Here is a 16,485-nt window from a genome sequence, read left to right on the forward strand (position 1 = left end):
CTTTTAGTGTGGACACCCTGTACTTGTGGCATGTTCTATACACATCTTCAGTTTTACGTCATGTTTGGACCACCTGTCCTCCACTTGCAAGCATTTTGACCACATAGAGCATTAATCTTGCTAATACTCTGCATTACTAGTGTTGCCTTCTGGGGAAGAGTCCTCTTGTAGTCTCACTACAGCTACTTGGACCCCTCTTTACCCGAGACATTGCCCATCCATTTTCATAACATGGTCTCATACTACTGACCAATCCTTCTGACTGTGGGAATGTATCAGTCCAGAGATTAATGCACTGAAATGTGACCTGGGTTCAAAATCAAAGCAGGTATGTGTTTCCCTGGACAATATATCCATATTGTGAAGAGTACCGGTTACAGAAAATGTCCTCTGTTGCGATTATTTCAATTACAATTGATACAGAATAAGAACAGTTCTAAGCATCACTGAGTAAATGTCCCTTAATATGTTTCTCATAATGTATTACCCTATACCAGGGGTGCTCAACTCCAGCCATCAGCTCCTCCCCCCCCCACCCCCCGCCCCCCCAACAGGTCAGTTTTTCAGGATATACTGGCTTCAGCACAGGTGGCTCAATCAGTCCCTCCTTCAGCACAAGTGGCTCAATCAGAACCTCAGTCTTCAACCTTTCAACTGGAGCTCCCGTCCAGATTAAAAATTCTCACCACTTTCCATGTGTCCCTCCTGAAACCTGTGGTGAGGAATCGCTCTTCTGAGGATCCTCCCCCTCCTAGTTTGGTAAATGTTGAGGGTCAAATTGATTACGAGATGTGACAGATACTTGACTCTCGTAACTCCAGAGGATCGATTCAATATCTGGTTGATTGGAAGGGGTATGGTCCTGAGGAAAGGAGTTGGATGAATTCTCAGGATCTTCATGCTCCAGCCCTGGTCAAGGCGTTTCACCGTTGTCAGCCAGAAAAAACAGGATCTGGTTGCCCCAGAGTTTGACCCTGAATGGGGGGATACTATAAGGGATCTGTCTGAACATCCTGGATGACTGCTGACAGGAAGTGATGTCATCATGTCCGAAGCTACCATGGCCATATTGCTTGCTGGCAAATCCTGTCCTTACTCCCATGACAGGAAGTAAGACTCTATGGCCTTTTAATAGCAGGCAGTTGCCCTTGGACTTTGCTCGTGCAAAGTACTTGTTACTTTGGATGTCTGAGCTTTGTTTTGCCTGCTGCTAGTCTTGACCTTGGAACTGAACTGGACTACCCCTTGCCTGCCGCCTGCCTCGACCTCGGAACCATACCTGACTACCCCTGCATTCCAGGCTTTGATCCCAGGCCAAGTTCAGTGCATTATCCCCTACCTCTGCCCTGCGGGTCCGTATCCTGTCTTGCAGTCAGAAACGTTACATACAAAATCAAAGTCTGTCAGGGTACTGATAAATTGTATCGCTATAGTTCTGGGCGTTAAGCCACAGCCTTGGAACTTCTATTGTCAGCAAAACTCCTTACCCGCAAACACTTATCACACGTACATATAAAATAGAAGAGACAAAATGGATGACCAGTAACCCCAGACCATCTTTCTTCTGTATAGCCCCCCTGTCCATAATTGTTTCACAGGGGGGAGTGTGGGGGTTTTTAATATGTATTGGGGAGAGTGGGGAGATTTTAATATGTATTGGGGGGAGCAGAGGCTTTTTTATATGTATTGGGAGGGTGTGGAGGTCTTTTTAATATGTATTGGATTCGGAGGTCTTTTTAATATGTATTGGGGGGGAGCTGAGGTCTTTAATATGTATTGAGGGGGAACAAAGGTTGTTTTTTAATAGGTTTTGGGGGGATAAGCAGGGGTATTTTTAATATGTATCTTGTGGGGGGGATTTAGTGAGAGTGGGGTAATTGATGGAAGGTGGGGATGAGTGAGAGGTGAGGGAGGGAGGGATTGAGGAAAAGAAGGAGTAAGAGCGAGATGCAGGGGAGAGAAATACATGTGAGGTGGGGGAGGGGAGAGTGAGAGGGGGTGATTGAGGAAGAGGGAGTGAGATGGAGGGGAGAGAAATCCATGGGAAGAGGGGGGAAATAGAGGGGTGACTATACCCACCCACCTAAAGAGTTTAGGCTGTGCTTCATAGACCTTTTGAAACAACACTCTATCAGTTGGTTACTTACCAAACATTATAGCAACTTCAATTTGGCCAAATCCTGGCATTCAGCTGTGTTATTTAGTATTTCTATGAGAGGTGTAATGTTTATGAGAACCCACTAATATTAGGGTCTCTAGCAATTTAGGGAATTCATTTTCCTTTGTAGGACAACTGTAATACAAACACACACAACAATATTTTTGTGGGTAGATTTTTATCACATTATCTTCCAAGTGTTCCATTAATTAACAGTTACCCTTGTCAATTACACTCTGAATCATTATATGTTCACGTGTTTGCTTTGTTTGTCCATAATCCCTTTCACTTTATTTTAATTACGCTAATAAAATCGAGTTTTAATTTAGGTGTTAACTGTGCCACAACCAAATGGGGTACTTTTTTGTCTCACCCCCTGGGAAATAGAGGGGGCTCGCGAGGTGTGAAATGGGGTGGGGGTCGGCGGTGTGAAATGGGGTGGGGGTCGGCGGTGTGAAATGGGAGGGGGGAGGGGGAGAATCACGATACTGTTGACTTGGGGGAGGGGAGCCCCAGAAATAGCTCTAGTCCTGGACCCCGAGAGATCTGTCAGCAGCCCTGGGGGTGAGGTTTGGGCCATGGTGGTGAGGGGGAAGAAGGTTTGGGCCTTGGGGGTGAGGGGAGAGAAAATTTGGGCCTGGGGGTAAGGGGAGAGAACGTTTGAGCATGGGAGTGAGTGGAGAGGTTTGGGCCTGGGGGTGAGGGGAGAGAAGGTTTGGGCCTGGGGGTGAGGGGAGAGAAGGTTTGGGCCTGGGGGTGAGGGGAGAGAAGGTTTGACCCTAAGGGTGAGGGGAAAGAAGCTTTGGGCCTGGGGGTGAGGGGAGAGAAGGTTTGGGCCTGGGGGTGAGGGGAGAGAAGGTTTGGGCATGGGGGTGAGGGGAGAGAATGTTTGGGCCTGGGGTGAGGGGGAGAATGTTTGACCCTTGGGGTGAGGGGAGATAAGGTATGGGTCTGAACACATACATTAATATGATATGCAGATTGGTCTAAACACAGATACATTAATATGCACAGATTTGCACACAGAACAGTGCTGTATATACTAACAATTCATTTAATGCAGATATCCCAGCTGTTTGTTTTTTGTTTTTGTCTTTTAAAAAATTTTTTTTTACAGGAGTTGAACCATTGGATACGTGGGGTTCACTAGAGCTAAGCCATTTTATTTTTAGTTCTGGGGACCCCCGTGAGACAGAGATATTTACAGGTGTAAGTGTCTTGGCAATCGAGGGTGTCCCCAGAGCAGAAAATAACTGTTATTTTCAGTAATAACACAGAAAGTGTGTGAGAGTGCGCGAGAGCCAGTGTTCGAGAGCCAGAGTGTGCGAGAGCGCGAGAGAGACCGCGAGAGACAGCGCGAGAGAGGGCGCAAGAGGGGGCGCGAGACAGAGAATGCGTGAGAGAGAGTGTGGAAAGATACATCCTGAGAATGCATCCAGTATACTAAATAAAACATACTTCAAATGTTAAAGTTCCAAAAATGCAAAGCTGCTGTAATACATTATTTGTTAGCTCATAAATCCCCCTGACTGATTCCAGCAGATACTGTATGTAGGTCAAACAGATGGTTACCTTCAGAACACTGCAAGCCTACTGTAGGATTTCAACACATCATCTTGCTTTATTTAAACATAGGAAACATTCCAGATCTCATCTTATTTCCACAAGCCAAGATGGCATGGAGAGAGCGAGGATGGAGAAAGGGGGGGGGGGGGCGGAGAGGGGTGAGAGAGGCTAGAGAGGGGGAGAGAGAGGCTAGAGAGGGGGAGAGAGAGGCTAGAGAGGGGGAGAGAGAGGCTGGCGTGGTGGGGAGAGAGGATGGAGGGAGGGAGAGGATGGAGGGGGGAACTAGAGAGGATGGAAAGGGGGACAGAGGATGGAAAGGGGAAGAGAGGATGGAAAGGGGGGAGAGAGAGAGGATGGAGAGGGGGACAGAGGATGGAGTGGGGGTGGGAGAAGATGGAGGGGGGAAGGATGGAGAGAGGGGGAAAGGATGGAGACAGGGGAAAGAGGATGGAGAGAGGGGAGAGAGGATGGAGAGGGGGGAGAGAGGATGGAGAGGGGAGAGGATGGAGGGGGAAGAGAGGATGGAGGGGGGGATTTTGAGCCATTACTGTTTATGCTGACCTATCTGGGGAAATAATGAAGCCTCTTACCTTTGTAAGGGGGCAATCGTGAATTTTCTAAAGAAAACACCCAAATCCCTGCATATTTGAAATCACTGCACCAACCAATTGCTAACCTAGCTTATATTGTGCTTCTTTGTCATCAACAAAGAAATATACTGTATGTTTTTGTACATTCTGTTGAATTTGTTGTTCTACTTCATGAAATTAGAATTAGCCAGTGAATATCAATTATGAATATAATTGTCACGGGGGAGACACCTGAAGCGGGTAGGACCTCGGTGGCCGGAACAGCGGGGAGCAGGCAAGGAGAGATGGGGTCACGGGCTGAAGTCAGTGGCAGGCGGCTAGCAGGAATGTCGGGGTCATATGCAGAGGTCAGAGGCAAGCAGCAAGCAGGAACGTTGGGGTCACACGCAGAGGTTGGAGGCAGGCAGCAAGCAGGAATGTTGCGGTCACAAGCAGGGTTCTTCAACAGGAGGGCAGGAGCAGAACAGGGGAGCAGCGGCAGAAGCATGGGCATAAGGAGTCTAACACAAAACAAAGGCAAGGGAGGAACAGGAAACAGGAACTATAAGGACAGAGAACAGGAGCAACAAGGAGACAGACAGAGAAACCCCAGAGCACACAGAAAACCGCAGCACACCCAGTGGACAGAGAAAGGAACTGGGAGAGAGGGAGAACTAGGAAAATATGTCAGGGCAATTTCATGACAATAATAAATTATAATTCAACTGTTATTAATTGAACAGAAGATCTTACATGCCTGTCACAGGAGACCAGACTATTTCACTGGGATTGCAAGCCCTGAACAGAATGAGAGAGTTAAATAAATTAGGTTTATTCTGACCGGAGCCAACAGGAAGCAACACAGTACAAAACACGGGGCTATGGCAGGGGCTCCTAGCTTACTAGGTGCTGTGCGCTGCTGGAGTGAGCTTACTCAGCATGCCTGCACAATTCGTCCATCTGAGGATATTCCAGTTACTCAGGATCATCTCCTCTCAGGTGCAAGTTCATATTTCCAGTTGGTCTCTAGACACCAACAGCAACCACAAACAACTGTGGAACTCTGATTGGCGTCAGCTTACATAGAACCCTGTCTTCCATATGAAAACATGGAAAACTGGGTGCTGACCAATCAGCAAAGAGATTGTCTTCGCTGAGCCAATCAGAGACAGAGGGCTCGCCCGAGATGGACCAATCAGGGCTGGGGACTGCTACATAGGCCCCAAGGGTTGATGCCACAGGTAGATGAAAATATAAGTTACTAATAGGGAACTAGTTGATGGAGCTAGGACCGAGGCATTACTCCCCAGTTTCAGCTTCATACCTCCTGCAGAGTGAGATGCCTCACTGCCGGGGAGATAACAATGCTCCGGTCTAGGATTGTGTACTTTCCTAGCATGTGGGCGTGTCCCAGCCCAACTCCCCTTTGTCCCACAACACTACACCTGGCCCCACACAAAAGTCAGTCCATGAACTCGTATGCTAGCCTGGCTAAACGAAATCGTGGGCCCAGCATACAATGAATCCAACAGAATATACACAATAAGCATGTACACGAAATAAACAGTATTTTTAGGGTGACTGTAACAGGGGACTTATCCCTGTTCACAAAGGTGCCTCTAATCCAGCAGTGTGGTGGTTAATTGCTGGTAGCAAATTAACTAGCACCACCTGCCTGATTACAGGTAGTAGAAAAAGCCTGCCTTTGAGACAGGAAGTAACTCCTCCCTAGCTCTGACTGAGAGCTGACCTTTGGAGACAGAGCAGTGTTTTTGAGTCTCACAGGAGAGACTGACTAAAAGAACACCCATCTCTGGAGCTGACCGGTCTTGAGCTCTGCACAGCAGAGCTGATTTTCAAGACATAGGGAAAACTACTACACCTGAAGCTGAACCAGGAAGTGAGATTTTCCCTCCAAGAAACAAATAAGACTTTTATTCTTAAGAGACTGCTTATATCTGCTTATTTCATGTTATATGTTTTGGGGCTGCGAGAACTGCTTGACTAAGGGAGATGTGAATTATTGCATAGTGTTTCACTAGAAATACTCCCAAGTGAATGGAAGCTTTGTTCCCCCCCGTGTTTGGATAATTTTCCTGATGAAAAGGAACAGGCACAATAAAGCCTATTATAATTTCACATTATAAAGTCTCCTAATTGTGTACCTCTGTGAACGTCCGTCAACAGTGACATATGCTGACAGTGCTGGCAATCTTTTTGACTGTACCTAGATGGCTACTTTGATCACAGGTCGCCATCTTTATGGGTAGGGGGAACCAGCAGGCTTAACAAATGTACTAAACCAGACTGCCCCTACCGTCACAATACCTGGGTGCTTTATGTATTATCCAGTAAATATTGCTAAATGGGACTGGAATGTAATTTACAGCACCCTGATGCAATTGGACTCTAGGTCATCTCCGCTAAGAGATTTGGCAAGGATCCAGTAGCTTTTTAAGAGTTGTATTTAAGCCTTGTCTATGCCTATGAAATACAAGTAAAGGCATCAACTCTAACTTCTGCATAATGTGAAACAAATGAGACAAAAATCTATTGGCATATTTGTTGCCAACAACAAAATACATTTCTGTGCCCGTACAGCTATGACGAATGCCCCGTGAATGTTACCTGATTTGTTCACTTAACTAACTACAGTATGATTGGATGAAACCCAAGGAATACGTGCAATTAATTCTTGGAACCTTTGTCTAAGGAAAGTTGACATACCGGTACTGTAACTCAGAGGTGCACAAACTATTCGCACTGCGCCCCCCCCCCCCCCCCGGCCTACTCCCCTCGGTGCTCGCGTCCCCCCTACCTTCCTTTCCGGCGTGCAGGGGTCATGTGACAACACGCCATGACCCGCAGCGTCATATGATGCCGCGTTGCCATGGCGACGCGTTGCCGAAGACTCGGCTGGCAGCAGGTAAGTAAGTTACAGAGGCCTCACGCCTTCCCTGGCATTTAATTTAAATGCCGTGGGGAAGAGCGCAGGGCCACTGTAACCGTCCGCGCCCCCCCAGCAAAATCTCCCGCCCCCAGCCTGCGTACCGCTGCTGTAACTGATAAAATGATACCGGTTTCAGCATCACGTGTGGAATGTAACAACACAGCACACACAAAACACAGCATTATCCCACTCCCAGATTGCAGGAGAAAAGGGTTTCTTAGTAATTACAGCAACAGCAGAATGAAAATGAACATGGGAAACAATATGTTATCATTTCCATAGTAAAAAAAAAGGATTTAAAAATTGCATTCACTTTTTGAACTACAGAGATTTAAAGGGAATTAGATGTGTGACCTTTTTGCTGCCAGAGCAGGATGCAACACACAACAAACGCCCCTGACTACGAAATACTTAAATCTACACTGAAGACAGATTATTCTTACCCTCAAATCAAAATCGTATCATATATATTTCTTCTCTTCCAATCCTATATCATTTTTCTTATATATAGTCCTGACAGCGTACTCAGTGTTTTGCAGGCACAATACATCCCCGTCTGATATATGTAATTTTGTGTTGCCTGAGGCACAGGAAGATATGGTGACTTGCACAATATCACAAGGAGATGACAACGGCTTCATCCGATCACAGGCAATGTCATTACTACTGAGATATGTCTTCAGCCCAATCGCTCTACAACTATGTTTTAAAAAGATGTCTGTGTATTTCACTGTACAATAGCTGTTACCATGACACTGTAATTGATGGATTTCCCTTCTCCATCGCACTCCCTCCTCCTAGTTTTCCTCTATTCATGCTTTTTATTAACAGCTGCAGTAGAGCCATAGATCACCTTAGATGCCCTGTTCTGTACTCGGAAATGTTCCAAACCCAGAAAGTGCCCCCATTAACTGTATCTCCTGGTTTCCTAGGTCTGGTTAAAAAGTCATTAAATGCACCGTAAAACCTTGCCAAAAATACAAGAAATCTACAGTGGTAGAATTAAGCTTGAAGTCATCTCTTTGGGAATTTATATCCATCGATCATGAATACTCTGGAAATTATTCACTGTGGTACTTTGGTTATATGAACCCCTTTGTAAACCTTTTGGGCAGCCAAATGGTAAGACTCCTGCCATGCTCTCAAAGACTATACTAACTAGGGTGACCAGACTTACAAAAGTAAAAACCGGGACACATTAAAAAAAATTTTTACAAAACAAATGACATCATCAACTGCACCCCTTCTCCTTTATGGCTCTCCGTCCCTCTCTGCCCCCCCTTCTCTCTCACACACAAACCCCCATTCTCTCTCTCCCCCCTTCCCTCCATTCTCTCTTCCCCCCATCCCTCCATTCTCTCTCCCCCATCCCACATTCTCTCCCCGCATCCATCCATTCTCTCTACCCCACATCCATCCAGTCTCTCTTTCCCCCATCCCTCCTTTCTCTCTCCCCCATCCCTCCATTCTCTATCCCCCCATCCCTCCATTCTCTATCCCCCATCCCTCCATTCTCTCTCCCCCATCCCTCCATTCTCTCTCTTCCCCATCCCTCCACTCTCTCTCCCCCCATCCATCCATTCTCTCCCTCCCCCATCTCTCTATTCTCTCTCCCCACAATCCCTCCTTTCTTTCTCTCTCCCCCATCCCTCCATTCTTTCTCTCTCCCCCATCCCTCCATTCTCTCTTTCCCCCACCATCCCTTCATTCTTTCTCTCCCACCCATCCCTCCATTCTCTCTCTCCCCCCATCCCTCCATTCTCTCTCCCCCCATCCCTACATTCTCATTCCACCCTTCCCATTTTGTCTCTCTCCCCCTTTCTCTGTGTGTCTCTCTCCCCCATTCTCTGTGTCTCTCTGCCCCCCATTCTCTGTCTCTCTCTCTCTCTCTCCCATTATCTGTGTGTCTCTCTCCCATTCTCCATGTGTCTCTCTCTCCCCCCCATTCTCTGTGTGTCTCTCTGTGGCCAGAGGGGTTAACCAGGCCAATAATAAAGGCATTATACCCGGCTGGTTAACCCTAAACCCTGTTGGGAGTGAAGGGGTTAAAATATATTATCTCCATTATCCCCTGTTTTCCCCTACACCACCGCTATTAACCCCAATCCCTGTTGGGATGGAAGGGGTTAAAGTGTATTGTCACCCCAATATCATATTGTCCCCTCCACCATCTTTATTGCCCCATTTTGCAGCTCAGTCCATAGCTGTAGTAATAGCAATGTATGCAAATTGGGCCAATTGTATTTCAGACACAAGGAGCAAGCTAGCACTCTAATTTTTGGAGTGCAGCTAGCTAAGGATGTACTAAGCCCATATATATTGGTTGGTGTCCCCCACAAGAAAGTATATATATATAAATAAACTATTTTAGTTATGTTTTAAAAGGTACCGGCAGGAAGCTTTTCCTGTCAGCCCAGCAATGAATGTTTAAACATGCATATGTGTTAAGAGTAAATAAACTGAGAGTCTTTCATCTCCACACTTCAAAGGGCCCCCTGCAAAGTGAATGCTGCAATGTCTAGAGAAGTGCCGGAGTTGAAAAGCCTCAGAGAGCCAAGGTGTTAGAGTGGCCAGGATATCCCTGAGTACCAGATCCTGGTACACAGTATATGGCAGTATATGGCAGTTACACTTGGTAGCCAAATCCCAGACTTACTGTCGCCAGGTAAGAAGTTGGACCCAGTATGCTAAGCAGCTTAGGTGTCAAGTTGACACATGCTCTGTGCAAACCAGGAAGCCTCTTCTGCCCATGGTATGAACTTCTGGCAAGTCTGGGATAGGGGGAAAAAGTTTTCCCACGGAAGGGATTGGGTGTGTATATTAGGTATAGGACTCATAATCCTATAAAGATTCCTGCAGCCCAGTCCCAGTTAGATTCACCTGATGTAACAACAATTTGACCAAGTTCCAGCGTCGGCGGTTCCGGAGTGTGAGGGATTAATAATATCATAACTAATGATCGCCCCCCTCTTCTGGAATTCATTAGAGCTAAGGGTTCCCGAACGAACCCTGTAAGGATTGAACAAACTTTTTCCTGTTAGCTGAGGTAGAGGGCTGGCAAGTTGCGCCCCACAGCCAGGAACTGCTACACGAATCATTGAGAGCACCCATTTGCATGCGTGCAGGGGTGCCCAGAGACTTTGTTTCATTCCAAGGACAATTGATTTCATTTCCCCATCCTAGTAAGTGTTTTATTGAGGGTATATTGTGAAGAATTGAGTGTTTGTCTTAAAAGGAAATAAATTACAATTTATTTTACTCATCTTGTGTGCTCAGTCCAGAATCCCGGTATTAATGTGTAGATAAGACCTGGTCTACTGTGACAGCCACCCTGGTGGATTGGTGAGGTTTTTGTGCACCTTCGGGAGGTGTAGAACACAGGAATCCTAGGGTGCTAAATATAGAGGAATTTAAACTCAGATGTAGTAATAATGTTCAAGTCTTTGGCCTCTATAAGATGTCTATGAAAGGGGACTTGGAAATCGCGAGTGGGATCATTGTTGAGTGCTTTTTAAGATACAACATCATGAAGTAATCCTGAATACCACCCCCCTTATCAGCCTGACGTATAATGATCTGATCAAGATCTCTGAATTGTTTTAGAGCCAACTCCACACTAGAAAGATTAGTTCTACCTTTACATGGTCTGGAACATAGTTTCTCTAGATCTTGTAAAACCAAAGTATAAAAGGTGTCAACAAAACTATCTTTCGATTGGTAGGAAAAAAACAGGAATTTGTGTCTAGAGGGTGAATGTTTAATATCTACAGTGGGCAATATATATTAAAGGCAGATGCCAGGTATATACAGTATTGTATTGCAATATATACCTGCCATCTTCATTAGAATATAGCAAACGCGAGCCAGGGATATTGGCAGTGTGTTTTATTCCAGCGTTAACCATATTCTAATAAGAGCCCTAATGGCTGTTGTTTTTGCATATAATTAGCTTTGTCGATACCCGTTAAGCTCAAGGCAAATATATTGGTTACCTATTTAGGTAACATCACGTTATTCACCCCGACAACAAAGCTTTACGGATGTGGCCCCGTGTATCTTGTGAATATATATATATATATATTCGTGTATATATATATCAGACATGACATATGGATGGAAAAGTACATTGGACGAGCTTTTGACTAGCACATATAAGAAATGTACTTATGATAACCAATGCATAGGTCCAGCCATACACATATATTTAGTAGCACAAACTCCATGGTGTTAGGTGTCTCATATATTATAGAATTATTATTATTCCACAGTTTTTTTTTTATTGCATGATTTCTAATAGAATTGTTGGTTGCTTATCATGAAATGGGTGATACCATTTCCATGTTCTCATGTATCTTGTAACAGAATCTAGCCATGTGTTGCATTTAGAAAAAAAATCATTAATCATGCATGAGCACAAATCTTGCATTAAAGTATCAGATGTTGTTGTCGGAAATGACCACATTTTTGTACTTTTAGGATTCCAATGAAACCCAGCAGTGATTCAGACCAGGAGCCAAATAAGCCTGGACAGGACTTGGCATGTATGAAATAAAGTATATCTCTGTAAAAGTGCCATCTCGGGGACCGCTGTATAGTCTGCATGGAATGTGTAGTCCTTTGAAAGCCAAATAAAAGTGCATAACCCAATGTTTTACGCATCAGCTGATTTCTATTATTCACCAACGAAAAGAATCAAAATTAATAATCGTGTCTTAACCCACAGAGAAAAATAAGTCTGAGCAAAGCATGGAGATTATGGAACAGCAGTCATACTGTCGTAGCACAAATAAAACATTATAGACGTTGCTGAGGTGTTTGCTGAACCAGATGCATATTTAATTTATGACACAATCAAGGAATATTCAGGAATATATTTTTATTATGCATTCCATAAAAAACACACAATACCGTACATATTTGAGCATCACGGCACATAAAAACCATATAACAATAACTTTATTTCATAATAACTTTATTTCATATTGTGCTTTTCTCCCAGAGCACTTCACAATTACAGTATAGTGCGCGGTACGCAGCAGATTATAATGTTACAGACACAGTCCCTGCCCAGGTGAGCTTATAATTTCTCTTTTTTGGCATCTGAAGCACAGGGAGATAAAATGACTTCACAAGGAGCTGACACCAGGAATTGAACCAGGGTCTCCTGATTCAAACTCAGTATCATGGTTTACTCACTGAGCCACTCCTTCTGGAGGTCTGTCAATTTACCCAGGTCACTGGGACTGTGACGGAACTCAGGTTTTATGATTGGCTATATAGAACAACAAAAAATAAAGAAGCCCAAAGCTACATCCAATATGACAAAAATATAGTGAAATGCCTATTTTATATATTTCTTGAAAAGGGTCATTTAGTTAAACCCTTTGGCCAAAGCTTTTTAAGTCTGCAAGACAGATCAAGGCATGACCAAATATCGCAGGTCCTAACATTAACCTATTAAAATTCTTATTTACCTCTATAATTAGAGGAAGAATGATCACACTGGTTCTGTCACAACCAGCTGCATGAAAAAGCACTGCTTACTTGGAAAGTGGGAAGGGATAGCTTAAACCCTGGGAGGGAGGGCCACTGACCTCCAAAACAGCTGAGACCAGCTGGACAATATAGAACAGAAGGGTTCTAAATGCGTCAGGAAAGGAGTAATAGAAAAGCACAGATGAATCAACCAAACCCACTGACATAAATTGGTAACCATATTGCTACTCCATTGTCAGTGACAGATTTACAAAAATGGCACCCATAGGCACTTATCTAGTTCCACACTCCTCACTCGTGCCGCCCTTCTCCTTCTTCACCATCAAATTATGCTGTGACGTCACATGGTATTGCGTTACCACGGTAATGTGACGTCACCCAGCAACACGACGCTGTGTGACGTCACGTTACTGTGGTAATGCAATGCCATGCAACGTTGCAGTGTCACGTGACGCTGAAGAAGGAGGAGCGCGGCACGAAGGAGGAGGTAAGAACTTTATAGATGTCCTGTAAAGGCAATCTGTGGGGAACAGAGCGGGGACTCTGTATATTGGGGGGGTGAGGGGGAGATTTTGCTGCCCTAGGCCCTGGCCTTTCAGGCTAATAGTAAATCTGCCCCTTTCCATTCTCCATATTGCTTATCCAGTGTAAACATGCAATGCATCTCCCAGCACAAGAATACACCTCCTGCTCTCTACAGTATGTTGCAATTACTGTGAATCCTACAGTATAAGCCAGAGTTTTATATTGTATGCGGTATACAGGTCTTGTTGATGTATTAGTCACAAAGTAAATTGGATTATATTCTGGTTCAGATTTTATTTTTAAAGAAAAATAAAATATATACATGCATGATCAGAAATACATACAAAACTGGACTATTTGACACAGGTGACTCGGATTCACAACAAAATTCTTGGAAAGAACAATACTACAATATGTAATAGAGAACATTATCACACCGTCTAAGGTTGCCACTTGACCCACATCATCAGGTCTTATTTTTATTCAGTTCTGATTATTTTTCTACTCCTTTATTTAGGTATTTGGGGATATATAGCCCTTTTTTCTGTTCAGGAAAAAGATATATGAAGACGTGGACCAACCAATTTTCCCGCTGTCATGGGTTACACTGGCCACCCTACTTCAGAAATGCAAAAGGAGTGACAGGTGGCTAGTGGAAAATAGAAGATTGCACATTTAAAGATGTCAGGTCCTGTAAGCAGAGTAAGGCAAAGAATGGGGTTCATTGTCTCTGAAATTCCACAGGTTGGGTGGCATTTCTTATACTGCATCCGTGGATCTGTCCATCTACACTTACAATATTCCTGCACGTACAGTATTCTTGTGGCTTGTTCAACCTTCTGAGAGTTTATGGGTTGTTTGTTCATGATGAGTTGCTAAAATAAAAATCTCAATCATGTGCCCTGAAATGTTGGCCCTTTTTTTCTTTTTTTTTTTCTATTTGAGCTAGTTTTTTTTTTTTTTTAAACAATTGTTCAAATTTTATTGTGACTAGTTTCTATGTCTGGGTAATTTATCTACTTATCATTGGATGACACAACATTGAATTTGCTCCACACAAGTACAAGTGCCTGTGAACTTTTGGATATATTTATTAGGTTTCTTTCAGTCCTGGAACTTCTGTTTTATAAGAAAAAGAAAACATTTAGTGACAGCTACTAACATTTAGTAGTGGTCTTAAATGCACTGCAGGCCCCTCTGGCAGCAAAGGGGTTAAGAAATTGTGTGTACAGGTCAACAAAGGTGAGTTTAAGGAGATCAATCTAAATAACATAAACGTCTCTTTCCTACCTTATACACAGACTGCATCAGAATCATTGTCCTTATGCTTGGTTAGGTAATTATTCACCATAATTTACTATCTGAATGAAAAGCTTTTCTGTAAGCACGTTCTTGGGACAGTGAAACCGAACCTACGCTTGAGGATGAACCAACTGTCTCATGTTTTTAATCTGGTCAGGGAATGGGTTAAAATACTGACTTTTGAAAATAATAAACAAATGTTTCCCATTTCATCAACGTACCAAATATAGCCGATGAAGGGGTTACCGACGAATCGTGTGGTCTTTATACATCTCTGCAATTAAAAGCAACTACTATTTGCGTTACTTGTGATGGATACAAGCTTGTACTGTGTGTGGTGGAGACCCGTAGATTGATTGATGTGATTTTGGGCAGCGGGTCACTGCATTTCTCCTTACCAGCTGCATTGAAGATATTTCTGTTGAGAGGACCACAAGCCTGATCGGGTGAGTTGAGTAGTTCCTGCAATACGTGAACTTATAAGGTATCAAATGCCAGAACAAGCCAACAAGTTGCTCTTATTCTTGTGACAGAGGAAAGAAACCAAACCAGAATTATACAGATTTCATAACAAATGTGTTTTTGCTTATTAAACATTTTGTTAAAGATACTGTGTAAGTAAGCTGAATTTTCAACACATTACTGTACCACGCTATGTGATTGTAATTGTTGGGGGGGGATTTCGTTCTTGGACATATCTATTTAAAATGGGAGTAAGTACCAGTCAGTTCCAGTTGGGCAACTACCATAGTTACTCCATTGCATAAAACCATTTATAAATTCATTACAATTTCATGAGATAAATAAAACTCACAATTCTTTCAAAATTGTAGTCGCTTTGTAACAGTAAACAATCAATTTGTGAAAAAGAGGAGTGGTATAGTATAGCCCTACTAATAATGTGATGTGAAATTAAATAAATGTGTTATAATTTAAATGTGAATTACACACAAAACATTCAATTCAATAATCACTGTGAGTGATGGGTGGCTACCCAACAGGTAATCTGACTAACAAGTCAGATATAGAAACTATGTAACAAAAGAATGCGGTAAAGGCGCCTGGTAGGTACAACCTAAGAGTTGTGGCACTATTAACATATAAGTGTAGTGAATACAACCGTAGATTGTCCAAGATGAAAAAGTCCTAGCCACTCCAAATGTGGGGATATTATGGATGATGGTCACAGCACATGTGAAAAGAAAAATAGAAAATACATAGCATAATACTGTTTTTTATTCAAATTTTGGCAATTGAACATTAGTAGAGCATGGATGCCTAGGAGGTATGATGAAAAAATTTAAATGAAGAATGAAGTGATACAAGATAGATTAAATAAAATACTAAAAAACAATATAGCAAAAATACAATGATTCACAGATGCAGTGAACAATCAGTTACCAAACCGCCACATCAAGGAGGAAGTCTGATGGAGAATCGGAGATGGTAAGTTCCCATAAACACAGTCCTAAACACTCAATAAAGAAGTCACAGCAAACTGTGGTCCAAAGAGGGACCAGCTCGATCGAACAGCTCAGACCTCCTGCAGCGGGATGAAGTCGCAGCAGAACCCAACACATTTCTTCATAATAATGTCACTTCTTCAGGATTGTGAAACAGATTCTATACTGTACGTCCCTCCTTTATACCTAGTACTATTGGTAGGGAAGGGGGGGGGGAGAGGGAATAGGAAAGGGATGTATTTCCGTGTCAGCCTAATAAATGGATAATAGTTATTTTGCCCATTACTGTCCTGTATGGGTTTGGGCGGAGGGCATTCAAAATGACTTTCTTTTCACCACAAACCCTACATGAGATGTAGACTCCCAAAGTTTGGAGTCTCTAGGGTACAGGGAATAGAAAAGTAAAACGTTGTCTCTTTATTTCTGTCTGCCTTATTTCCCCACGCACTTTCCTGT

General features: G+C 43.5%; 1 protein-coding gene across 2 annotated transcripts in view; it reads left to right on the forward strand.

The window, feature by feature from the left end:
• The window catches only part of MAP6 (microtubule associated protein 6), a 53,974-nt gene extending 41,979 nt beyond the window's left edge, over positions 1-11,995 (forward strand). The window contains exon 4 of one of the 2 annotated variants that reach the window (XM_075592691.1): positions 11,720-11,906. In XM_075592691.1, the coding sequence (XP_075448806.1) occupies positions 11,720-11,795 (76 nt within the window). In that variant the 3' untranslated portion in view covers positions 11,796-11,906. Of the gene's footprint in view, positions 1-11,719 lie in introns of both variants that reach the window. The other variant, XM_075592693.1, reaches the window with a different exon arrangement.
• The last annotated feature ends 4,490 nt before the right edge of the window (positions 11,996-16,485 follow it).

Source organism: Ascaphus truei, chromosome 3 (assembly GCF_040206685.1).
Source record: "Ascaphus truei isolate aAscTru1 chromosome 3, aAscTru1.hap1, whole genome shotgun sequence".
Lineage (NCBI taxonomy): Eukaryota > Metazoa > Chordata > Amphibia > Anura > Ascaphidae > Ascaphus > Ascaphus truei.